Source organism: Narcine bancroftii, chromosome 1 (genome assembly GCF_036971445.1).
Source record: "Narcine bancroftii isolate sNarBan1 chromosome 1, sNarBan1.hap1, whole genome shotgun sequence".
In the NCBI taxonomy this organism is placed as follows: Eukaryota; Metazoa; Chordata; class Chondrichthyes; order Torpediniformes; family Narcinidae; genus Narcine; species Narcine bancroftii.
The window spans coordinates 218064145-218090047 of record NC_091469.1 but is presented as its reverse complement, the minus strand read 5'-3'; the positions used below and the strand labels follow the sequence as shown (position 1 = coordinate 218090047).

The window sequence follows — 25903 nt, the reverse complement described above, 5'->3', positions numbered from 1 at the left end:
AAGCCCTCACATGATTGATGCATGGTACCAGTTGATCATTGTAATTCCATACTCAGTGATTGTGTCCTATTTTATATTCCAATATGGATGGCACGGGCTGACGTAGCGGTTAGCGCAATGCTATTACTGCGCCAGCTATCGGGACCGGGGGTTCAAATCCTGCGCTGTAAGGAGTTTTTTACATTCTCCCTGTGTCTGTGTGGGTTTTTTTTTCCCTGTGGGCTCTGGTTCCCTCCCACCATTTGAAATGTACTAGGGGTGTAGGTTAATTAGGTATAAATTGGGTGGGATGGACCCGTGTGCCAAAATGGCCTGTTACCATGCTGTATGTCAAAGTTAAAAATTTAAATTTAAAATATAAGAATTCATATTGCTATCAAACAGATACTACTCAAAATACTGTTATGCAAAATCAAGACACGTCAATTGGTGGAATAATTGGGTTATTTTTAGATTAGTTGGCTATAGATTACTAATGCATTTGTTCATTTCCAGATATTCTTAAAAGTTATGTACGTTCACAAAATCCCCAAATAGGATTTAACTTCTTATTCGGTGGATTATTATCACAGTTTCTGGATTACTAGTTAAGTAACATTTGATCCAAGTCATTTTTAATCCCATGGAACTGCCTAAGAACAACATAACCACATATTATCAAACTCCTGTACAGGTTCTGGTGGCAATCTACTGATTTTTAAATGAACTTTCATTTTGTAGGCAGCTTCCTAGATCAAATGGTTTTCCATAAATCCCTTTTAATTTAATTACTGAAGATCATGCCACAAAATGTAAAGATTATTAATCACAAGCATTACCCACCTCAAGTTTCTGGATTATGTCCTCATTAGACCTTTTCACAACTTTAGGATTCGAGGATTCACCTGCATTAGATTCTGCAAAAATCAAGAAAGCAACACTTTGCAGTCTGTTCCACTCGGATTCAAAAATCAGTCAAAGCTAAATCTACAGCAAGAATTCATGTTGCATTTCCATTTGACATAACATATTTTAATGTTATTGTAAGTGGTTAATCTTATTGTTCCCTTTGGTCTAAATAGTGCATTTTCGTGATATTCACTTCTTCATTACTACGATAGCTATTAACGTTTCCTCGGCAACTGAGAAGTCCCTTTCAATGATAACCAGCTACAACAAGTGAGATTGTTTTGGCCTAAAGGTTTCTTATGAAACTAATGCATTTAAAATAGAGACTCGTGGGAAGAGTTAAATAAATTATGATATTGAAAAGGTGTCTACTCTTTTATTCAATTTATGTAGTATTTATCAATAGGTGGAAGGCTAAATCTCTTGGTGCCTGCCACATTGACCCCCGCCAGTGAGCTGATATCGCCTCAAACCGTGCATCTTGGCGCCTCACAGTTCGGCGGGCAGCAACCTCCTTTGAAGAAGACCGCAGAGCCCACCTCGCTGACAAAAGACAAAGGAGGAAAATCCCAACACCCAACCCCAACCCACCAATTTTCCCTTGCAACCACTGCATCCTTGTCAGCCACAAACAAGCCTGCAGCAGACGTGGCCATTACCCCTCCATTAATCTTCGTCCGCGAAGCCGAGCCAAAGAAGAAGGAAGGCTAAAATCTACCAACTAAAGTTGCTCTCTCATATGCAAATCATCAGCAAATGATTTTAATCCCTCATGTTTGATCTTACCAGGAAATAGCAAACATTCAAAATGACATCAACATCGGCAGCCTTTAATTCCACCAGGTATTTGTTAATGGCAATTTGGTATTTTGTGTGTATCACCTAAAGAAGCCATCTTTTCTGAAAATGGCCAATACCTGCCGATGTTTCAATGAAACCCAACATGGTTCATCAGTAAATTTGCTTTTTTACCATTTAAAAAACTTTGCCTTAAATTCTGCATGGGAAAGGAAACATCTAGCACTCCTTCAGCTAATGAATTCAGTGCTCCACATATTGAACAACTTTGGAAACAGCACTGAACAAAAGACAGCGTTAGTCTGAATGGAGGTGTAAATGTTCACCACCAAGAGGGATTTGGTTACACCGTCACTGACTGAGCTGACCAAGTCTCAAAAGACAATACTGCCAAACCAGGTCCTCGTCACAGTCCATCTCCTGGGTTTAATCTATTTGATGGTCAGCACAATGCTGTTACAGCACCAGCGATAGGGGTTGTTTGAATCCTGCGCTGTCTGTAAGGAGTTTGTACATTCTCTTGGTGTCTGCAGGAGTTTCCTCCAGGGGCTTCAGATTCCTCCCACCCTTCAAAATGTACCGGGGGTTGTAGGTCAACTGGGTGTAATTCGGCTTGTCGGCCTAAAGGGTTGGTCACTGTGCTCTATCTCTAATTAAAACTCTTCCTCACCAATCTACCAATGGCATATGCATCTGTCCACACCAATCTGGAGAGAAGGGAGTACCACACAGTGCTTGTGGGAATGAAATCCCACCATTAGAGTCTAATCTTATTGCTCAGTACATCTCATCACTACAATAAAGATGGGAGAAATCAACCTGGTGTGATGAGGAACCGCATCAACCATGTCATAAAATGTAATAATACAGTGAAGCTGCAAAACAAGCTGAGAGTTAAATAATCCTACAACCAACAAATCAAATTAAAGTGCTGCAGTTTTGCTATCTTTAGCTGGGATTAGTTAGTGACAGAAATGGTCACATTTCTAATGAACTGGGTTCAGACTACCCAACAGTGCAGAAAATTACCCAGATATTCTTTTCACCAAAAGCAGAACAAATTCAGACAGCTTACTCTCAATCAAAGGTGACTGAAGTTATTATCAACAGCTATTGTGTAATTTACTCATTTATGCCCAGTTTAGTTTCACTAGGAGCAGTAGCTCCATCACAGCCTTGGTCCAAACATGAATCGAACAGATGAACTGAGGAAATAGCAAATTTGCATCAGATTTATTGTCTGTGAAAAAAGGCAATATATATTTTGGAATGCCTCTGAACTTCAAGAATTTGTTAAAATAAAACAATTTACAAGCTAATAATTAAAACATTTAAAAAAAATTATCTTTCCTCCCAGTTGACAATCCCCTTAGTAACATTTCCTATACAGGTGCTCCTCAACTTATGACGAGGTTTATGTTCCGTCAAGCCCATCAGAAGTCTAAAAAGAATATTGCACCTACTATTTTTTTATAATTAAATTTGAATACTTTTATTCCACACTGAAAAAAAAAATGTTAATGTACACAGCTGAAAGCACACTGGGCATGAAGAATGTTTAAAGTATTGAACTAAAATTAATTGCTGGATGGTGTGGATGCTAAAGTGACAGGGTTATCAATTTCACTCCCTTCTGATGATGCTCGAGAACAGCTCGTAGAACGCACTGCACCATCAATACTTGAACGCACTGGGGCATCGACCATTACCGGCTTGCCCCCTTCATACTGAGCAAGTATCTCGAGTTTTGTCTCCAGAGTGATTGATTTCCTCTTTTTCTTCTCATCAGAAGCAGGAGACACACGCATGGGCATTTACTAGACATGATGGGTTGTTCGTGTAATCGCTACAGAGACTGCAAGCATGGTTGAGTCAGCAACATGAGAAAGTAGACTGTATGATACACTTGCACGATGCTGCCATCGCCCAGCATCAGAAGAGAGTAGCGAACTGCATATAACAAGCGTGGGAACAGATCAGAATTCCAAATTGAAAGTACCTGCACCAGATCTAAACCCCAAAGTTTTTGCTTAATTATTTTGTCAATGTAAATAGGCACTCTGAGGAAGAACAAGCTCCACGTGGAATCCAACATTGCAGTGACATGTCAGATAGTGTCTCTGTCAGTCAGGATGTCAACATTTGTCAACAGATGTGCAAAATCCCCCAACTCAAATTAGCTGTATTGCTTTTGAAAAGTGTGCCACAAAGCAGATACCAAAATTCCTTGAAGGGTGTTTTCCATTTGAGCTTTCTGGAGAATTTGAATGCTTGTAGATTAAGAGCAGGACCTTTAAACCACACAGAAAGCCTATGGAGGTTTAGCTAAACATACAAAAATTTATAACATTTATTCTCCAAATGTAAGATTCTAAATCACGCTTACTTGTTTTTTTTAAAAATTTCTTTCTTGGCTTCAGCTCCCTTGGAAGTCTTCTCCAGTCTACATATTTACAAAAGATTAATGTGCAGATGAGAAGCAACCAGTTTTCAGTCTCTCACCAAACTTGACAAAGAATAAGTGGACTGCAGGAACGACCACACATTCCTCAATATAGAGTAGGAAATTTACATAACGTTCTCTTAAATAAAACAATGCCATGGACTGGTTTCTGAAGCGATGAAAATGTCTGTCTGAATCTGTGCTAAGAGAAATTAATTCTTCTTTGCGTGAGAGGATGGAACGTCTTTTCTGGACGTAAAGGAAAAATTACATACAGAGTTTTGACCAGAGGAGGCAAGATAGGGATGGAAACAGACAATTTTATAAGCAAGTAAGCCACAGAAAGGTGTTGAGGCTAATAACAGTTAGTGTTGGCCAGGAAATAATTTTGAGCAAGCTGGTTCATCTTGAGTATGGTGAATACTAAATACACAATGATTCAGACTTCACCTTTTTTTAAATTCATCAGCTCAAATCTTCAAGAAATTAGATTTTTATCCCTTATTTTATATCTGATGTTACTACAACTCCAACAATACTATTGAAGATAGTATTGACTAGTTTAGGCTACCTACTTGCCCATGTAGATGAACTCTTTCATAAGATGAGCTGACTACTGAGTGTTCCCTCCCATCTTTTCCCTGCTACTTTTCTTTACTCATTCCTTATGCAGAAAAAAATAGACAATATTCATCCACCAAATTACTGCCACGGTAAGATATTTAATGATGATAAAACAGGTATTTTCCTGTAGGAACAGGTTACCTCTGAATGGTTGAAAATCTTGTCAAAGAGCTAGTTTTCCAGCATAATCACAATTTATTGTCCTGAACAAGACATAAAATTTGGTGTTTAGTGGGCATACAAGAGACTGCAGCTATCAGAATCTAAATCAAAAACAAGGGAGGAAGTTACCAGATCAAGCAGCGTCTATGGAAGGAAAGGCATTATTTGGTGCCTCAGTTTGAACTTCTGCATCAGGACTGCGTGTGGAGAAAAAGATTGCCAATGGAGTAGGAAAAAAATTGCCACTACCAGTAAGTGGTAATTCTGCCTTACCAGCCGAAAAAAAAAGAATCGCAGGGTTGTATGCGATGTCATGTATGTACTCTGACAATAAAGAGAGGGGGAAGGATGAGACAGGAGCCAGGCGAGAGTTCCACTCTCTCTCTCTCGTTTAGCATTCCATCCACAGTCCTCCCATCCCAATGAACTCCCCACCCCACTTCTAGATGCCATCACCCATTTTTGTCCCATGCCCCCTCCTATATCCATCCACCTACTATCCACACATTTAACCCATGGGGTCCCCTTCTCCATATGATTCCATTTGCCCATCATCTCTCCCTGTTATTTTCCCATTATTACTTTCTTTACCTTTCACGTTCCAGAACTTGTAATCCGTGCGCACAACCAGCAGCTGCCTCCACCTTTACCTTTCCCTCCCCAGTTGCAAATGTCCATTTATTTCCTCATCTGCTTCCACCTATCACATGCCTGCCTCTGTCTCCCCATTTCATCCCACCCACCCCCCCACCCCAAGCTGGTTCCATCACACCTCCTTGCTCCAACTACCTAAAGGCCCCAGTTTCACCCCTCACCTCAATACTGACCATCTTCCCTCCCCCCACCATGAACATGTTCTTGATTAATTTTGATTACTCAAACCTTACCAAGCTTCTTTCCCTCATTGCTCTCGACGTTGTTTCAATAGAACCATTAATGGATATGTTCAAAGCACAAAACTATAGTAAAAAAATAAACTTACTCTGGATAATTAGATATTTTTAATAGTGTACGACAGATGATTACTTGGGTATTTTTAATCACTTTCCATCTTGAATATGGATGAAAGCCAGTATAATCAAAGGAGAGTGCTACATGCAATCAGCCAAATCAATGGGAGACTTTGGAGTGCTTTGGGTCAGGGTTGTATGTTAAGCACAGTAGAAATACATCAATATGAGCAAACAAATTATGTGCAGTTACCTGGTGTCCATTCCTTGTTGCTATCTTTTTCAATATACTTCTCCGAATATCTGTCAACATCTAAATTGAAGAATTATATTTCAAATAGGCATTTCAAAGCAACTTCATTACAGAATTTAGTGGTTCACTCATTTATGGTTTCAATCAGCTTTTAGTAATGATAATTTAAAAAGGTTTCTTCATCCTGTTTTTTATTACACGTGCTGAAATATAATTATGCGATCAACATTCAATGAAGATCAAACAGTTTCACTGGAGTAAAACACGGACATCTGCAGAAGTAAAAACACAGTGCTGGAGAAATTCAGCAGGTCAAAGTCAGGCTTGAGCCTTTCCTCAATATCGTCCACTAATTCGGATCGCAGTGTTGACTTTTACTTTGGCTGCCATCTGGTGGTGATGAAAATAAAACATGAAGTATCAATGATCAATGCAATGAATTTCAAATCCTGCCTTCAACACCGTCTGAAGAATATTAAGCAATGAGATGGTGGAGGAACTCAGCAGGCCAAGCAGCATCCATGGGAAGAAATGATCAGTAAACATACATATAAGGTGCAGAGACTTTAATCAAGCCTAAGGTAATGGGGGGGGGGGGGGAATATTACATATTATGCCCTCCATAATGTTGGGGACAAGATACTTTTTGTCCCCTTTATTTGTCACAGTTTTAAATTTGTAATCAAATGATTTAGATTTTATTCAAGGTCATTTGTATACATTTTGATTTTACCGTGTTGAAATTATAACACATATAAAGTTCTCCCATTTCAGGGCCCCATAATGTCTGGGGCATTTGGCTTCACGGGGGTTTGTGAGTATTCAGGTATGTATAATTGCTTCATTGGTGCAGGTGTAAGGGAGCTAGGTTGGCTTCCAAGCTTTGGATCACTTTTAGAGTGAGTAGTTGCTATTTTTCAAGATGAAGACCCAAGTTGTGCCAACGAAAGTCAAAGAGACTGAAAAACAAGAATAGAACAGTAAGACACATCATCCCAAACCTAAGGATGACCAAAATCAACTGTTTGGAACATCATTAAGAAGAAAGAGCAGGCTTTTTCGGTCGGTGCTGTAGGGCCATTGTGTGCTTGTGGTTCCTCCGCCATGAAGATTTACAAGTGTATTATTTCGGGAGATGAGATGTTCTCCGATATCTATAAGATCAAGGAAGATCTGAAGAGCATCACTTACCAGGTGGAGGGGAAGCTCATTTGCAGAACAGAAGGTGCAATTGATGACTTTAATTGGTGGCATGGCAATGCTTCCCAAGAATGTCCAGTCCAGCATTCTGAGAATCACCCTGTCAGTGGTGTTGACATTGTATTGAATCACCATCTCAAACGAATTGACTTTCAGCAAAGATAACTACATGATTTACATAAAGCAGTACCTGAAACGCCTGAAAGAAAGAGTTCTAAAGGAAAACCCAGAAGAATTGGAAGATTTTACTAGCAATGCTAAGGGTACTCTTAAACATTCTCAAAAAATTTGGAGACTATCAGTTTTATTCAGGTGAGAGAATGAACTACGAAGGCGCAATTGGATTATTAGATTACCGTAATGACGAAACTCCACATATGATTTTCTTCAAGGATGGTTTGGAAATTGAGAAATGTTAAATCTGCTGCCTGCAATTCATCATGTTGAATTGATCAATCATAATGACCTGAAATGTTCCTGTTACCTGCAATAAACATGGATCTGGTATCACTGAGTTGATTTATTGCAAATGAACATTGTTTTAACTGAGTGTAATAAAGTGCATTAATTTCCCCCCCCTCAAAAAATGAAAAAAAAAATTAAAAGAGCAGAATGTTGAGCCCAGTGATGGCAGAGGTACTGGTAGGCTCAGGAAAACCCCACTGCTGATGGCAGAATTTCTTAATGAAGAAAAAGTCCCAAACACCTGTCCAACAGATCAGAAACAATGTTCAAGAGGCAGGTGAATATGTGTCAATGATTATTGTCCACAGAAGACTTCTTGAACAGAAGTACAGAGGCTACACTGCAAGTTGCAAACCACGTTAGCTCAGTGGTTCTCAACCTTTGTCTTTCCACTCACATACCCCAAGTATTCCCTGTGCCATAGGTGGCATGTGAATGGAATGAAAAAGTTTGAAAATCATTGTTTTAATTGTCCCTAATTGACTTGTTATGTGCATGGTTTCATAACTCCAAAGGAAATGGGCCAATGGCAATTTTTCTCCAGCAAAATACATCAGTAACAATTGGGTCTAGAGCAGTGATTCTCAATCTTCTCTTCCCACACACATGCCACCTTAAGCAATCCCTTACTAATCTCAGAGCATTGGGGGCATAGGGATTATTTAAAGTGATATGTGAGTGGAAAAAAAAAGGTTGAGAGCCATTGTGTTAGCTACAGAAACAGGATGGCTAGATTAGTTTGCCAAGGTGTATTTAAAACAGCCTGCAGAATTTTGGAAAAAGGTCTTGTGGACAGATGAGACCATGATTAACTCTGATTATGTATAAGAGTGATGGCGAGAGCAAAGTGTGGAGGTATAAAGGAACTGGCCAGAAGCCAAAACATACCTCATATGTGAAAAATGGTGGTTGGGGTGTTATGGTCTGGGCATGTATGTCTACCACAGGTACTGGTGCACTTATCTTCATTGATGATGTAACTGCTGATGGCAGTAGCAAAATGAGTTCTGAGGTACACAGAAACATCCTATCTGTTCAAATTCAAGCAAATGCTTCCAAACTTATTGGGTGACGCAGACAATGATCCCAAACATACTGCTAAAGCAACTTTTTCAAAGCTAAAAACTGGAAAATTCTTGAATGGCCAAGTCAACCACCTGATCTAAATCCAATTGAACATGCTTTCCATATGCTGAAGAGAAAACTTAGGGGGACAAGCCCCCGAAACAAGCAAGATCTGAAGATGGCTGCAGTTGAGGCCTGACAGAGCATCACCAGGGAAGATATTCAGCATCTGGTAAATCACAGATTTCAAGGGATGTGCAACGAAGTACTAAATATGACTACTTTAATGCCCATACCATTGCTCTGTCCCAGATATTATGGTGGCCTGAAATGAGACAACTGTCCATTAAAAAGTGCTGTAATTTCTACATGGTCAAACCAAAATGTATACAAATAACCTTGAATAAAATCTGGAATGTGCACTTCAATCATATATGAATTGTTTGATTACAAATTTAAAACTGTGGAGCACAAGGGCAAATAAAGAAAAAGTTGTATCTTTGTCCCAAACAATATGGAGAGCACTCTATATGAAGGGGGCAAGAAGCTGAAGGGTGGGGGGGGGGGGGGGGGGGGTCGATGTAATGCAACATTTGTCAGAAGGTTTGAGAGATGGAGAGGCAGGTAGATGGAAGGACTGGGGGAGAGGATTAGAGAGAAAAATAAGTAGAGGCGTACGTAAAAAAAAGAAATGATAGAGTGGAACCAGATGCAGATACCTCAAGTTTAAAAAAAGTATCAATGCTCATACCATTAATTTTAAGGCTGTCTGGGAAGAATATGATGTTTTGTTCCTCAAGTTTACATTTGGTCTCTCCCTGACAATGGAGGAGGCCTAGGACAGACGTATCTATGCAAGTATGTTTGGGGGAGTTGGCTACAGGAAATTCAAGGTTAAACCCACAGTGTCTTGGTGTTGGGTGAAGCAACTAATCTGCAAATGATCTCACCAATGTCGAGGAAGCCTACAAGATACAGCAATGCAGAAGGTTCAGTTGGACAATCTGCATGTAAACCTCTGACCAACCTAAAAGCTACAATGTTTGTGCTCCTGGATGGAACACTTTTTGTGGTTACAACTGGAAGTGCAGACTGGGGAGTCTCAGTGAGACTGACCGCTGCAAAAAGCAGATGGGGGTGGAAGAGGAAGATGTGGTTGGTGGCGTGATCATGCTGAAGGTGACAGAAGTATCAGTGGATAATGAGTCAGGAGTGGAGGATGGTGTCTTGGAAAGTGAGGACCAATGGAGTTTTGGCCTAGGGGGTGGCAGGGATCATGAAAAATACAGGTAAAGTTTTTATCAAAGATGTTTGGGGTAAATCCACACATCTTAGAGAAAGAGGACAGGTCAGCTGCCCTGAAGTGGAAGGCCAACAGATGAGCAGAGGCACTGGAAATGGGAGAAGGGGGGCGGCATCCTTACAAGAGAGATCAGAATTTATTGTCATGAATATGGCATGAAATTTATTGTATTTCCAGCAGCATCAGTAGTGCAAATATTACACTAAAAATAAATTAGTGCAAAAAGTAAGAGAAAGTGAGGTAGTTTGTGTAGTCCATTGTACATTCAGAAATCTGATGGCAGAGGGGAAGAAGCTGATTTTGTACCATCGGGTGTTCATCTTCAGGCTCCTGTGCTTCCTTCCAGATGGTAGCAGTGTGAAGGTGCAATGAGGTGGGTGGTGAGGGCCATTGAGGACAGAAGTTCCATTCTTAAGACATCACCCCTTGTAGATGTCCTCGCTAAGAGTGACAAGCTGGCCAAGCTCTCGACTCTCTGCAGTCTTTTCCTGTCCTGTGCATTGGCTTCTCTATACCAGAGTAATGCAACCAGACAGAATGCTCTCCACAGTGCACCTGCAGAAATTTGCAAGTATTTGGTGACACACTAAGTCTCCTCAAACTCCTCAGAAAGGACAGCCGCTGGTGAATCTTCTTCATGAGTACATCCACATAGAGGTCCCAGGATAGATCTTCAGAGATGTTGATACCCAGGAATTTGAAGTTCTTCACCCTTTCCACTGTTGACTTCTCGATGAGGACTGGTTCATATTCTCCAACTTTCCCCCTCCTGAAATCCGTAATCTGTTGCTTAGTTTTGCTAATGTTGAGGACAAGGTTGTTGTGACACCTCTCATCAGGCAGATCTATCTCGTTCCTGTACACTTCCTCATTGCCGTCTGTGATTCTGCCGATGAGTGTAATGTCATCAGCAAATTTGTAGGTGGTATTTGTGATACAGTCCCCTACATAATGTTTGGGACAAAGACAATTTTTTTGTTTATTTGCCCCTGTGCTCCAGAGTTTTACATTAATAATCAAACAATTCATGTGTAATTAAAATGCATATTCTAGATTTGATTTTGCTTTCCACTTGTATCGAGTGTAGTAGATATCCTCCATGCTAGGAAGAGGTTCTCCATTGGTCTTTTCCGCTGACTCCACTATCCTCTGCAGGGTCTTGCGGTCTGAGGTAGTACAGCTTCCAAACCAGGTGATGCAGTTGCACAGGATGCTCTCAATATATCCTCTGTAGAACGCAGTGAGGATAGAAGGTGGGAGATGGACTTTGCTCAGCCTTCACAGTATTTCTTGGCTATGGAGCTGTTGTTAAGGGACCAGGTGAGATTCTCCGCCAGGTGCACACTGAGGAACTTGATAGAGCCATCAATGGTCAAGGGAGCTCGATGTCCCCAGGCCCTCCTGTAGTCGACAACCATCTCTTATTTTTTTTAAAGTTCAGATACAGGCTGTTTGAGCTGCACCAGTTCATTAGTGCCTGCACTTCATCTCTGCATGCTGCCTTCTCTTTCTTACTGATAAGGCCCACCACTGTCATGTCGTCAGCGAACTTGATGTAGCTCGAGCTGTATTTAGCTGCACAATCGTGGGTCAGTAGTTGACTAAGCACACAGCCCTTGGTGGGTGGGAGGGGGGGTTGTGCTCAGTATGATAGTCTTGGAGATGCTGTTTCCGATCTGGACTGCTTGAGGTGTCCCCATAAGGAATAATTGCTTCATTGGTGCAGGTATAAGAGAGCTAGGCTTGCTTCAAAGCTTTTGATCACCTTTAGAGTCTGGAGTTGCCATTTTTCTTTATGAGGACCAGAGTTGTGCCAATGAAAGTCAAAGAAGCCATAATGAGGCTGAAAAACAAGAATAAAACAGTAAGAGACATCGTCCCAATCCTTAGGACACCAAAATCAGCTGTTTAGAACACCATTAAGAAAAAAGAATGTACTGGTGAGCTCAGTAGTCGCAAAGGGATTGGTATTCCAAGGAAGATCTCCACTGCTGATAACAGAAGAATTCTCATCGTAATGAAGAAAAATCCCCAAATGTACTGTATGTTCGACAGATCAGCAACATTCTTCAGGAGGCAGGAGTAGATGGGGCAATGAGTATAGTCCACAGAAGACCATATACAGAAATATAGGTGCAAAGGTGGTATGTTTTGGATCTTGGGCAGTTCCTTTACATCTCCACACTTTGGTTTTGCCATCACTTTCATCTGTCCACAAGACCCTTTTCCTGAATTCTGCAGGTTCTTTTAAATATTTCTTGGGAAACTGTAATCTAGCCATCCTGTTTCTGTGGCTTAGCATCTTGTGGTGTAGTAAACACACCAAAATGCTGGAGGAACTCAGCTGGTCTTTTCAGCATCTATAGGAGTCAAAGATATATTGCCGAAGTTTCAGGCCTGGAGCCCTTCAAGGAAAAACCAGAAAAAGTAGAAGCAGGTTATATCAGAAAGTCTTACAATTCAAACAATGGGGGAGGAATTCAGACCTACAAAATTGGATATAATCAGGGACTAGATAGAATTTACCATGTCTGTGTGAAAGGAGACAGGGACTGGAGAGACCACAGGGAGAAGGGGGCTAGCTTTTAAACAAAAGCCAGAGAAGTCGATATTAATGCCATCTGATTGGAGGGTGCCCAGTCAGAAAATGAGGTGTTGTTCCTCCAATTTACAGGTTGCATCAGTCTGGCAATACATAAGGCCACGGACAGATATGTCGGCAAGGGAATGGAATGGAGAATTGAAATGGGTAAACATTGGGAGATCCATGCTGTTGAGGCAGACAGACCTGAGGTGCTCAACAAAGTGATCTCCCAGTCTGGGTCCAGTATATCCAATCTAGAGGAGACCATCTTCTGTGGATATGGGCACAAGTGGGGAGGGAGGAGTGGATAAAGGAGTCATAGAGGGAGCAGACTCTGAAGAAGGCAGAGAGAGGAGGAGAGGGAAATGTAGTGGGATCACGGAGTAGGTGGCGGAAATGGCAGAGGAGGACATGTTGGCTGCTTGCTGGTGGAGTGGTGGGTGAGGGCGAGGAATTCTGTCCTTGTTGCGTGTGGGGGCCAGGGCAGATGTGCAGGTAATGGAGAATATGCGGGTGAGTGCCAAGTTGATGGTGATGGAGGGAAAGCCACATTGTTTGAAGGAGGAGGACACCTCTGATGATCTGACATGGAAGTCCTCATCCTGGGTGTAGATACAACGGAGATGGAGGAATTGGGAGAATGGAATGGAATCCTTACAGGGGACAAGGTGGGAAGAGGGGTCGTCGAGGTAGCTGTGGGAGGAGTTGGTGGGATTCTAGAAGATGTCTGTTGGGAGTTTGTCTCCTGAGATGGAGACCGATTGAAGAAAGGGAGAGTGTTACTAGAGATGGATCAAGTGAAATTTGAGGTTGGGGGTAGAAGTTGGCAGCAAAGTGGATGAAGAGAATTAGCACATCGCAGGTACATGAGGCAGCACCAAAGTAGTCATCAATGTAACAGGTGAAGAGTTGAGGGACCTTTCCTTTGCAGGATTGTAGCATGGATGCTTCACATAGCCAACAAAAAGGCAGGCACAGCTGGGGCTCCTGCAGGTACCCATGGCTACCCCTTTGACTTGGAGAAAGTGGGATGAGCCAAAGGAGAAATTTTTGAGGGTGAAGACAGGTTCCGCCAGCCAGACGAGGGTGGTAGTGAAGGGGAACTGTTTGGTTGTATTATCCTGAAAGAAACGAAGGGCTTTGAGGCTTTTAGTATGGGGAAATGAAGGTGTAAATGGATTGGATATCCATGGTACATATGAGGAAATCAAGTAAGTTGTTGAAGTGATGGAGGGTATGTGAAGTGTCCTGGATGTTGGTGGAGAGGGACTGGACAAGGTTGGGGGAAGGAGTTAAAACAGAGTTAAGGTAAGGAGAGACCAATTCAATGGGGCAGGAACAATTTAGTTATATGTAAATTGTTTGATTATAAATGTAAAACTGTGAAGCACAGGCGCAAATAAAGGAAAAACGTGTTTTTGTCCCAAAAATTATGGAGGACACTCGAGCTGTGAGAGTCAGTGAATTTTGTAACAGATATTTTTCACCTGAGATAGAGACAGAGAGGTCAACAAAGGGGAGAGAGATGTCAGAAATGGTTCAAGTTAAGAACTGGTAGAAATTTGGGAATGAAGTTAATGAAATTGTCAAAGTCTGCATAGGTCAGGTGCAGGAGGTAGCACCAGTGCAGTCATCGGTGTGGTGAAGGAAGAGTTGGGTAGTGGTTCCCGAGTACACTGATAGGGGATCTTCTAGAAATGTACAAAATTATAAAAGGAATAGGTAAGATGGAGATAGACAAGAATTTTCCCACTGGTAGGCGAGACAAGATTTGGAGGACATAGCCTCAAGATTCAGGGTAGTAAATTTAAGAAGGAGATGAGAAGGAACAGCTTTCCCAGAGAATAGTGAATCTATGGAATTCTCTGCCCACTGAAGTAGTGGAGGCTACCTCAGTAAATGTACTTCAGGTAAGATTGAAAAATAGATTTTTACATCATAAGGGAATTAAGGGACATGGGGAAAAGTCAGAAAGCTGGAGATTTGCCAATCATCAGATTAGCCATAATCGTATTCAGTGGTGGAGCAGGCTCGATGGGCCAAATGGCTTATATTCTTATGAATGGATGTGTAAAGGGATTGCCCATCCATAATGAAGATAAGGCAATGAGGGACAGAGAAGTGAAATTTTCCAAGAGTGGAAAGGGCGAGTGGGAGCCCCAGGCATAGGTGGGAAGGGACTGTCAAGGTGGGGTGGGGAACAAGATGATGTCAAGGTATGAGGAGATATGTTCAGTAGAGCAGCACAAGAAACAAAGGGTCTGCCAGGCCAGTTATGTCTGTGAATCTTGGGTTGGAGATAGAAGTAGGCAGGATCAAGTTGGGAACTAACAGGTTGGAGGCAGTTTACTTGGAGAAATGATGAGGTTCATGATGATCTGGGAGATGATGTCCTGATGATGAGATGCCCAAGAGCTAATATTTGTCCTTTCCAATGCAATGTACAGGTCACAATACCTGTAAGATTTAAAATGTCTTAAAATTACTGATATATTTGGCCTGCCAGTCTGTTGTTTTAAATTCTTTTGAGTGTGTCTGTGGTTGCAGCCTGTGAGACCAAGGTCTCTCTTCGTGGTTTCAAGATAAGACTGCAGTTTTGAATTGTTCTGAGAAGATAGAGGGCCTTTGAATAGACCTAAAACTTTATTGACCATTTCAAGTAACTTATTAAGTATTTTTTAATCGAATATCAAAGTTGATAAGTAATAACAAGATCTAATAAACCTTGGAAAACTTGATTCAACTTTATTATGGATCTTTTTCGATGAAGAAGTCATAAATAAGGACATTCCAAGCTCTCCAGGTGACTATAAAGGAAGATGGTTGCTATATTTAGTCAATAAAATGGGATGTTACTGACTTGTTAGTGAATAAAAGATGGATCTTCAAGTCAAAGAAAATCTGGACTATTGACCCGTTAATCAATAGGATGGATTGGAAGACAATTGAAAGTTGAAAATCAAATTTGGAAGAAGACTGAATCGATTGCGCTCTGTTGAGAGAAGCTCCATAGCAACAATCAAGATGGTTACTACTAGGGAGGAGTCACGTGATGGAGTAGTGGCCGGTAGGATAATACCAGCCCTCTCCAGAAAAGAAGGAATAAAGTGAAAAAAAAAGCAAAGCCCCAGACACACAAATCACAAAAATTAAAGGTGTGAAGGAAATGGCACCAAAGAAAGAAAAGCCAAAAACAACGGGAAGAAAAGAAGAAGAAAAGACGCCGGAACTCCACAGCACGAACAGCTGAGAAAGACCCGACAGCAGGGCTCCCAGCGGGAAGATACAGAAAATAACGGGAATAGGAGGGATGAGAATGAAAAAAGGAAACCAGAGACACAACAGATAACCAGCCCAAAAGAAGATGACCAACATCAAGACACCATAAAAGAAATACCCAACAAACTGAGACAAACAGCCCAATAAGAAAGTCAGAAGAGACACAGATACAAGGAAGAGAAGTAGAAGACACAAACTCTAGAGCAGACACAGAAGAAGGAGAATAGCAAGCTCTGCACAGAGAAATAGAAGATAAAGGGAATGGTCAGTACATAGATTAAAAAAAAAATTCAAGAATAAATGGAAGCATTAAAAGAATGGCTGACACGAGAATTTAGTGAAATAAAAAGAAGAATAAAAGGTACAGAAGAAAAAGTGAGTAGATTAGAGCTGGTCATGACAGAAATGGGGAAAAGAGTAGACAAGGTGGAAGAACAAGAAACAGCCGTAGAAATGGAAGTGGATGACTTAAAAAGAAAATTGGAAGAAACTGATAAAAAAGTTAAAGAAACACAGGAGTTTTTAGCTCAGAAGATGGATATAATGGAAAACTATAATAGGAGAAACAATATAAAGATAGTGGGCCTTAAGGAAGATGAAGAAGGCAAAGATATGAAAGAATTTATAAGATGGTTACTACTGCGCCAGACCACAACTGCACCTTCTTTGCCTGCGAGATTGAGAGTGAAATTGGTGTTTTGTATCACACTGATTTCCATATGCCTCTCGAACTCTAAGAAAACTCTGAACACTGATAAACCAGGTTTGCAAAGCAAGAGAAACCCAGTCAGAGAGAGAGAGAGAGTGATGCAGCCCAACAGCTATTTCCCCACACGAGCTCAGCTCTCATAGGCTAAGCACAATCTTTCACAATAAAAAGAAAAGAGACACTCCAGGTTCACTGTAGATTGCCACCACCACAGCACGTTGAACACGAATACAGCACAGAAAAAGTATGAATTATGTCTTTACAAAGCCACATTCTTATCATGAGAGGCTGTTTTCTATTGCCACCTGCCACTGAGACACAATGACTCATTTTCTTGTCATGTTTCTTTGCTTATTATCACTCATTTTGGGTTTTTTTTGCTGAGCCAAGTAACTTTTCATTCCACACAGCCCTTGCAAGACTTGTAAAAGCAACAATAAAAACATGGACACTTACACAGGTTTGGAGTGAATGGAGAGCAGTATGTTCGGGGGTGGCAAAGGTTAAGAGTGGATTGGAGAAACACAAGCAATTAATGTCCCATCAGCAATCGGAGATGAGAAGGTCAAGAGCAGGAAAGTTGCTGGGGTGGGGTGTCTATCCAAGAGGAGGAGCACAATTGGAGATAGGTGAAAGGATCATTGGGCGGGGGGGGGGGGGGGTGTTGGGATTACTTGTCAAAGAAGTAAGCACATTGAAGGAAACAATGGAACAAGTGTTCAGTATCATGTCCATTGATTCACTCTAAAAGCATAAAGGCGAGACCTTTGCTGAGGACAGACCATTCATCATTGGAGATGGGGTAGGGAAGTCGAAAGAAAAAGTTCAGACAGGAGTTGGAGCTAGGATCAGGAATGGGAAGAGGGGTGGGATGGGGTTTAAAGTGGATCAAGTTATTTTACATCAATACCCCACCTTGACATCCACTATCTAATTTACAGTGGCATATCACTCTTTCCCTCATCACTCATGGCTTTCAGTTTCATTCATTCTTTTTGGAATCTGGATGTTGCCGGTAAGATCAACAATTATGGTCCATCTTTGATTGCACTGAAGACATCAACAATGCTCACCTATCTTCCAGAACTGTTACAAGGGTATAACAGGATTTGGATAGTGTAACAATGTAATAGTTACAATATTAACTATTATTGTAATAGTTAATTACAAAAATTAACTATTACATGTGAAGGACTGTTTCCACATGGGCTTTGCTGTAATAATCATGGACAGTTATCTACACAGAAACTTTTTTTAAATTTCCCATGTTTATACAGGAAATACAAGAAGAATGCATGGCCTTCTCTGTATTCCATGATGTTCAATCTGTACATTCAAAGTATTATCAGGTCTACATATTTGTTGTGTTAGCACAGTCTAGGTCAAGGCACCAAAACCAATTAAATAGTTCCTTAAGACAATGCAAACTTCAAATGTTTAGATAGACTTTTTGCATGGCTTTGACCTTTGATGACGAGTGGTGGAAAGACCTCAAAATGCAGTTCCTCCCCACAAACTACAGTTCATCTTTCAGCATGCACTCCTGTAGCCTAAAATGTGCCAGGCAACCACATTCACTTATGGACATCTCATTGCTATGGAAGACCAATAAGTTTCAGGCGGCTCTGGACATTTATTTGGTAATGCAAACAGCCTAAAGATCAGAGATGCTCAGGAGAGACCTCTTGCATCCTTATCAGCCCAGATGAGCATTCTGCAACATGGTTTTGACACCAGGAAACCATCCCAACACATCTTTCTCCCAATGCCTGCAGGATGTTCTCTACTAACCACTGCTTGATGGATTTGTGGTCAAAGGTGCTTTCCTCAGCTTTTCCATGAAGTACTGGTAGTGTGGCAAGAATAAGCCATTGCATGGCAAAGAGACCACACCCATCCTTTGCAGCATCGGGAGCAGATTGATCATCATTGCAGTGTGTCACTTGGTGTTTGCATATCCAGTTCTATGCACAATTGGGCACAGCCACAGGCAAAGATGGTTATCAGGACAAGGGCAATGCTGGGTTCGCTACTGCGCCACCACGCCGCCCCCCCCCCCCCCCCCCCCCCCCCCACCATTGTCTCTGGACTTATCCATCACAATTTAATTGGATGCATTCCATCTTGGATCTGTGGGTGGAATGGAAAATGGCCTGTGACAGTGGAATAGTAGGGTATGGGTCAAATCTGCACCTGGTAAAGTAACCTTGACAGCTTTTCCACCTGATGACCAGGATCTTACCCACCATTGAGAGGGGAAAGGCCCAGCTTTACATTCATGTCTATCCACTCCAGCCATTTTCTGTTGCATCCCTCAGCCCCTCCAAACCAGATACCCAGCACCTTCAGGCAGTCAGACTTGATTCTGAACTGGTTAGGCTTAGCTGTGCTCTTCAGGTACCTGAATCCAGCTCAAACTGTCTACAGATGCTGATCCATCTGAGAACTAGCCTTGAGTGTGAGCAGAAGATGATGCCAATAACCATGTTCAGGGAGGCTTTGATCTGTGTACTTCCACTGCCTGGCACGACACCTTTCTTATACCCACACCCTTCCTGATGGATTTGGCAAAAGGTGACCGGGGAACGTGTATAACTTGCTTTACTCTAAACAGCGGGAAAGTTACCCACTCATTGATTTAGATTGCATTACTGATATTTGTCTCCAGCAACTCCCACTAAAGCCCCCTGTGGTGTGCACATCCATTATGTCAAAGGGCTTCTCCTCATCCCAGCTGATCAGGAAAATGTCCACACCCCTGTCATGCTGAAAAGGACTTGGTCAATTACATGGTCCCTTGTGTCAGTTGGTTCACACATCCCACAGTGATCCAATTTGGCAGCTACACACTATAGATCACACTTGGGAGGAAAATACCCTTTCTCATATATGAATCTACAAGCAGGACATAGTTGGACACTAACCAGAAACAAAACTCACCCGAGATAGACGGATCACATTGATTATTCTATGGCAATTCATCTGCAAGCTGAGCACCAGCAGAAAGCCTTTGCAGATGTTAAGCGCCAGACTCATCGTTCTGTACTCCTAAGTGAATGAATTGACAAGGACTTGGATCTCAGCGGCTAGATATACGTGAACCAGTACAACCAGTACACGGCAGCTGGACCAGTGATGTCATTGTGACCTTGGAGCTGGAGCAGAGGTCACATGAACTGCAAAGTTGTCCTGTGGTTTGGCTCCAGTCTAGCGAGAAGTTTGTTGGAGGCGAGGCACAACAACGACAGTGAAGAGAAACACAGGAAAAAGAGCTCTGCGATGAAGGAACAACCTGGCTGGCTGGACACTTGTCAGCAGGCCATTGGGATCAATTTTGGCTAATTTGTTATGAACACAGCTTCCTTGGCAGCACGTAGTGAATGGAATGATATCAGTTTCTTAAGGCAACCAAATGAAGGAGAGACTCACAGTCACTCTTGACCGAGTTGAAAGCATCAAAGGTCAGTATGTTGTTCCCTGCATTTCTTAGAGATGACACGCACATGTTTAGTTTTGTCTCTTTGTGTGTGGAATCCTTCCTCCTTGGTCAGCAGCTTGGCAAGCCAATGGAAGGAAGTGCTTAGAGTGGGTCCAGGCACCAAGTTCTATGCAGCAGATGACAGGGAAATCCCTCTGCAGTTCTCATTATTGGACATCTCCATTCTTGAAGAGGGTCACAAGATGCAACAACTTTGAATTTCCCAGGTATAGGAATGAGGTTGTGAATTTGTGACTGCAATTCCCGTCCAGGTTTTAGAAATGCAGTGGTCAATACTCAAAGAACTGTGATGTATAGGGCCACAGACCAATTGATTAGAATGGATGGCTCTTTCTCGACTGGCACCGATAAGATGACTTGAAAGCTCCCTTGTTTTGTCATAATTTGCTTGATGTCATCTGACACAATTTGCACAAGTCTGGTCTCTGGACCGACATTCAGCAAGACTACAATCACGTACATCTGATTGTTTTGAAATTCTGATGGTCCGGTAGCTGTATGGATGCAAAATGAGTTGCGGTCTAATGTGCAAGCTGGGTGTGCCACGGAGTCATGGAGGTGTCTGTTTCCAGCAAAAATCCAAGACAGACAATCATGCAATCAATTGCTGTGCAATGCTTGTGCAAAAAGAAAGTGTGATTTTCATGCAGAGTGTAAATTATACTGAAAGGCATTTTCCTTCTAGTAAATTCCAAGCAACTTCACAGGTTCATTTCAAAGCAATACAGCTCAATAGCTCTATACAATAATGGAGATACTTTTGTAAGATACAAGTTCTTACCTTTCTTTTCAATAGCAGGTTCAAGAAAGTAAGGCAGTTTCTTGCAGGCTCCCCTCAACTCCTGCTTTAAGGCTAGGATATAGTTTACATCTTCCCCTGTATTCAAGGGGACAGGCTTATATTCTGTGGGCTACAGATTGGTAATACAGATTATCATTGGACAGTAACATTAGCTGTAACCAGATAACTATTATTGATCCAAATAAAATTTCCATCAAGGGAAATGAAATTCACTGCAGCAAAGAAATTCAAAATCATTTAAAATTATTAATTGACAAGTCATTTCAAATTATTACCGAAACTATTTTTCATTGAGGAGCCAAACTATTTCTGTCATCATAAATGCATTTTTCTTTTTATTTTGGTCTCACCCCTGCTCCAATTTCCCCTTCCAAATATCAACCATAGAAATGGGTTTAACTGCAAGAACACAAGAAATAAATGCAAGAACAAGCTACAACTGCCTTTGAGACTGCCCTGGCATTTCAGTGCTCAACTGATCAAGGCATCAACTCCATTTTCCTGCCTGCTCGAATGACTTGCGCCTCTCGTATAATCTAAAAATCTGACTATCTCAGCCTCTCCAACAAGCTGAAAATGTGAGCCTTTCATTGATTTAAATTCCACTGCTCTGAAGCAAAGTATTCTGAAGATTCACAAGCTTCAGAAGAAATTTTTCCTCGCCGTGTTAAATGCATGAATTGCTTTTCTGAACCTGTTGCCAAGATCTAAATTGCCTCAAAATTGTAAACTTCCACTTAGCATCTATTCTGTCAATCTTCCCCTTCTCATTTTTTTCTACGTAAAAAGAAGAGGCCTCACTTTATCCAAAAAAGCCAACCCCTCATTTTAGAAACCAACAAAGTGAATCTTTCCTATCCTGTCGCCCAAGGTTATGTACACTGTACTCCAGCTGTGGGCTCACCCACTTCCTGTTGAACTGCAGCAAGATTTCTATACTTTTATATATCCATTCCTCTCAAAATAAAAGAACAAAAATTATATTTTTCTATCTAAATACTTACTCCATTTGCATCCTTAATTTTGTGTTTCAAGTCCGATACCCAGATTCATGTGCATTCAGTTGTCTCTCTTCACTTAAACAATATTCAGCTATTTTATTTCTCTTAAGTGGGCACTTTCACATTTCCCCACAATACTGTCAAACTTTTGTTCATTTGTTAATCCCTCCATGATGCTGTCTCAGTTCTTCTCACAACTTGATTTCATGGAATTGTATAGTATAGAAGTGATGGACCTTGTTCAAGGAGCCAAATAGCATTCTCTGACTCCCAATTCTTATTTTAATTACTTTAGATTGCTTTGCCTTGTTTTTCTTTTGTCCCAAGTTCTTAACCCCTCTTGCTACTCGAAGCACCTTCCATCTACATCTCAACAGTTTTTCGGACTATGTCACTGAAATATACACAGGAAAGAAACATACATGATGGCTATAGTTCATCCAATTTTACATGAAATGTTTTATTTTCTATTTAGTCATATGACCGAGAACAGTGGTTTTCAAACTTTTTTTCTTTCCACTCACATACCACCCTATGTATTCCCTATGCCATCGGTGCTCTGTGATTAGTAAGGGACTGCATAAGGTGATATGTGAGTGGAAAGAAAAAGGTTTGAAAACCACGGTTTTAATCGTACCTAATTGACTCATTATGTGCACGGTTTCATAACTCCAAAGGAAATGGGCCAATGACAATTTTTCTCAAGCAAAATACGTCAGTAACAATTGGGTCTAGAGCAGTGATTCTCAACCTTCCCTTCCCATCCATATTCCACCGTAAGCAATCCATTACTAATCACAGAGCACAGGCATTGTTTAAGGTGGTATGAGTGGAAAGAAAAAGTTTGAAAACCACTGATCTAGAGCTTCACTTGCAGCAATTGTTGCTGATAAACAGATTTCCTTTTAAAAATTCCTCCATTTCCAATAAAAAGTCTTCAAAGAACACATGATCACAATTGAAATAACATGAAACTTACAAAATATCATCCTCAGTGGCGTGAAGTAGCCACAGTGTTGTCGACCAGTTCCTGCACTGCTGCCAAAAATGTAATTGTGTTGATGCTTTTGTTAAAAAATGGTCCTTTCAGGTGGATCCTCTGCCTTCAGGATGGCGGCAGAAGTGGACTTTAACTTGCATGCTCACCTTTCAGGTGGCAGCCCTATGGGCTGCTTGCAGCATTGCCTGGTCCACCTCAAATGGCCTATTCACATCCAGAGCCACTTCGTAGCGCCTCTGGATCTGATGGAGGTGGGGTGACTGGTGCCGCAGCGCCACCCGTCATAAATATGCGGTATAGCAATGGCCATCTTCCCTACTCTTAATCCCCCATGCAGGTGGAACCGCTCTGTTTCCCACACAGTTTTAGCTGTGTGGGGGATTATGGGTAGGGAAGTCAGCTATTGCTATGCCGCAGAGAGCCGCCCCGGTGTTGGGGTGGTCAGCTGGGCTGTAACAGCTTACACCGGCCGCCCTTTGACATTCCCTGCCGGCTGCCCCTGCCTGGCTGTCAGCCAGTGGGGCAGGGGGGTGGATGTCAGGCAGCAGGGCAGGGGGGTGGCTGTCAGGCACTGGGTGGCTGTCAGGCTGTGGGGCATGGGGACAGCTGTCAGGCAGCGGGGAGTTGGGTCGCCAGCTGATAGAGTCATCAGCTAGCCCCGGTGCCTGAATGTACACATTCAGGTGCCTGGAGGAGTGCGGCACTCCACCAATTATCCCTCCCCGAGGAGGGTTGGTGTCGGCACCACGGAGGCGCTTCTGCTGCATTCAGGTGAGTACGTCTTTGGCCGCAAGGGTGGAGATTATGCGGCTTTATACTGGGGTGTTCAGGCCACCCGATAGGGCCTAAAAATAAGATGACTCCACAAAATAGACAGAGCATTTTTTTTCTAAATGAAGCAGCAGTCAATAAAATTGGACACGAATCTGTGAATCCATTATGCTAATCTTCTGAACTGGAATAAATTACCCCAGTCAGTACAAAACATGTGTGATCATCTCACTAAACTGCAGCAAACCAGCTACATGGCAAACAGAACATTGGGCTGCTTCAATTGTGTTTTGAGCATGCTCCGAAATCTAACTGCAACACCTCTTTCTGATCAAGCAATAAAAAAAAGTACTGCATCTGATTTAAATGCGACAGTGCAAACTTTCGCAGCATGGTTTTTAAACTTCCTAATCCCAGTTTTTATTATGTATTGTTTTGATAAATTAAATTGCATCACACCAATGCATAAATAATTTCATTTTACTGTTCAAATAAATTATTTGAAACAATTTAATAAAATACTTTCCCATTAACACTAATCACAGTGGGGGAGTCAGCAACACACCCTGTTTGATTCACCCAATACCGAGTGATAAGCTTAATAGCTCCAACAAATTTTTTAAAATCATTGAATGGACATCCCCACAATTTTTTTTGTGGCTTGTATTGAAATGGAGCCAGTGAAACTCAATTGTTAATGTCTTCCCATTGAACCAACATAGAGAACATGGAAATCAATTTAAATTTCATGTTAAGTTTTGGAAGCATGCAATAAAGTCTCAAGTATGGAAAACAGTGAATCAAAAGCTGCAGATGCTGGAACCTCAAGCAGACAAAGAAATGCTGAAGGAACTCAGCCGGTGGAACAATGTCCATGGATAGAAACGTTAAGACAATATCTCAGGTCTGGACCCTTTATTAAGACTTCATGGAAGATGTTAATATGATGTACACAAAGAGGAAAGGGCCCAGAGGTGATAGGCTATAGGTCATAAGGTGTGGGAGGTGGAGAGACCACCAGAAAGGGGGAGTGAAGAATAATTAGAAGGGGAAAAATAACTACAGGACGACTTGGAAAATGGATAGAAAGAATGGAATCAAATGGGCGTCGGGATTACCTTTAATTCGACAAATCAAATGTTCATGCTATTAGGTCTAAGCCGGTTTGAGAGGAATGTAACATGTACATTGCCCTTGAGATTACATTTAGCCTCGCTCAGACAATGGATGAGGCCAAGAACAGACATGTCACAGTTGGAATGGGTGGGAGGGTTAAAATGGTGGGTCTCGGGATGCTGAAGTGTCAGCCCATACAGTGTAGGTGTCCAGCAAAGGGTCACCCAGTCAGTCCTAGATCTCATTAATGTAGAGGAGGCCACACTAAGATTGGACATTCTTCTTCATCTGGAAGGTGTGTTTGTGGGCTTGGGTAGAGGGGAGGGGAGGGGAGGGGAGGGAACAGGAAATCCCTAAAGTGGATCCACAGGGAAGAGTTGACACTTCTTGTGTCAAGTGGCCAGGGGGGTGGGGGGAAGACATGTCCCAAATCTGCTGAAGGGTTTCCTTCTAAAGGGGTTGGAGTGAGAAACGGCGATCACATTGGGTCCTGGACCGTTCCTTCAACTCATCACCCCATGGGCGTTCTGCCCCTTCGAAATAAATTGATGGCACCTACCGGAAAGAGAGGAAGAGGTTGACCTCCAGTATCAGGCAGGGTCTCGCCTCGGGAAAAGCCGATAGCTTCGATATTAAAAGTGAATTGTGTTCGACCCCGGCCACGTCCTTTCTCAGACATTGCGGAGCCGCTGCAGGCGCAGCCGATCTCTCAGTCAAGGTGGTGTTCGGGCTCCTTCTCCCGGGGCTGCGGGCGGGCGAGCGGCCAGCTCCAGGGTGACCACGCCTTGTGCACAAGAGCCCCTCGCCGCTTTCCAGCATTGCATTGGAACTTGACAATTTCAGACACGCACGAGTTTCGATTGAAGATTAAACGGAGGGGATCGCCTGGCTGGCATGTTCCGAAGCGCTTTGCACAGAGATCCCGCTGACCAGCCAATGTCACACGACTTGACGCAGCATCTCTTGTCAGAGGGCGCTGGCGGATGTTCCA

At 42.1% G+C, this 25903-nt stretch overlaps 1 protein-coding gene and 1 pseudogene across 1 annotated transcript in view; one reads left to right on the top strand and one right to left on the bottom strand.

Moving 5' to 3' along the window:
* Positions 1–25591, bottom strand: part of LOC138739196 (DNA-directed RNA polymerase III subunit RPC7-like) — a 36193-nt gene extending 10602 nt beyond the window's left edge. Inside the window, exons 1-5 of the mRNA XM_069890764.1 lie at positions 25472–25591; positions 21004–21133; positions 6119–6178; positions 4067–4129; positions 823–896 (exon numbers count right to left, since the gene is read on the bottom strand). Of these exons, the coding sequence (XP_069746865.1) occupies positions 823–896; positions 4067–4129; positions 6119–6178; positions 21004–21133; positions 25472–25591 (447 nt within the window). The remainder of the gene's footprint in view (positions 1–822; positions 897–4066; positions 4130–6118; positions 6179–21003; positions 21134–25471) is intronic.
* Positions 7206–7877, top strand: LOC138749195 (translationally-controlled tumor protein pseudogene; annotated as a pseudogene).
* Positions 25592–25903: the final 312 nt, after the last annotated feature.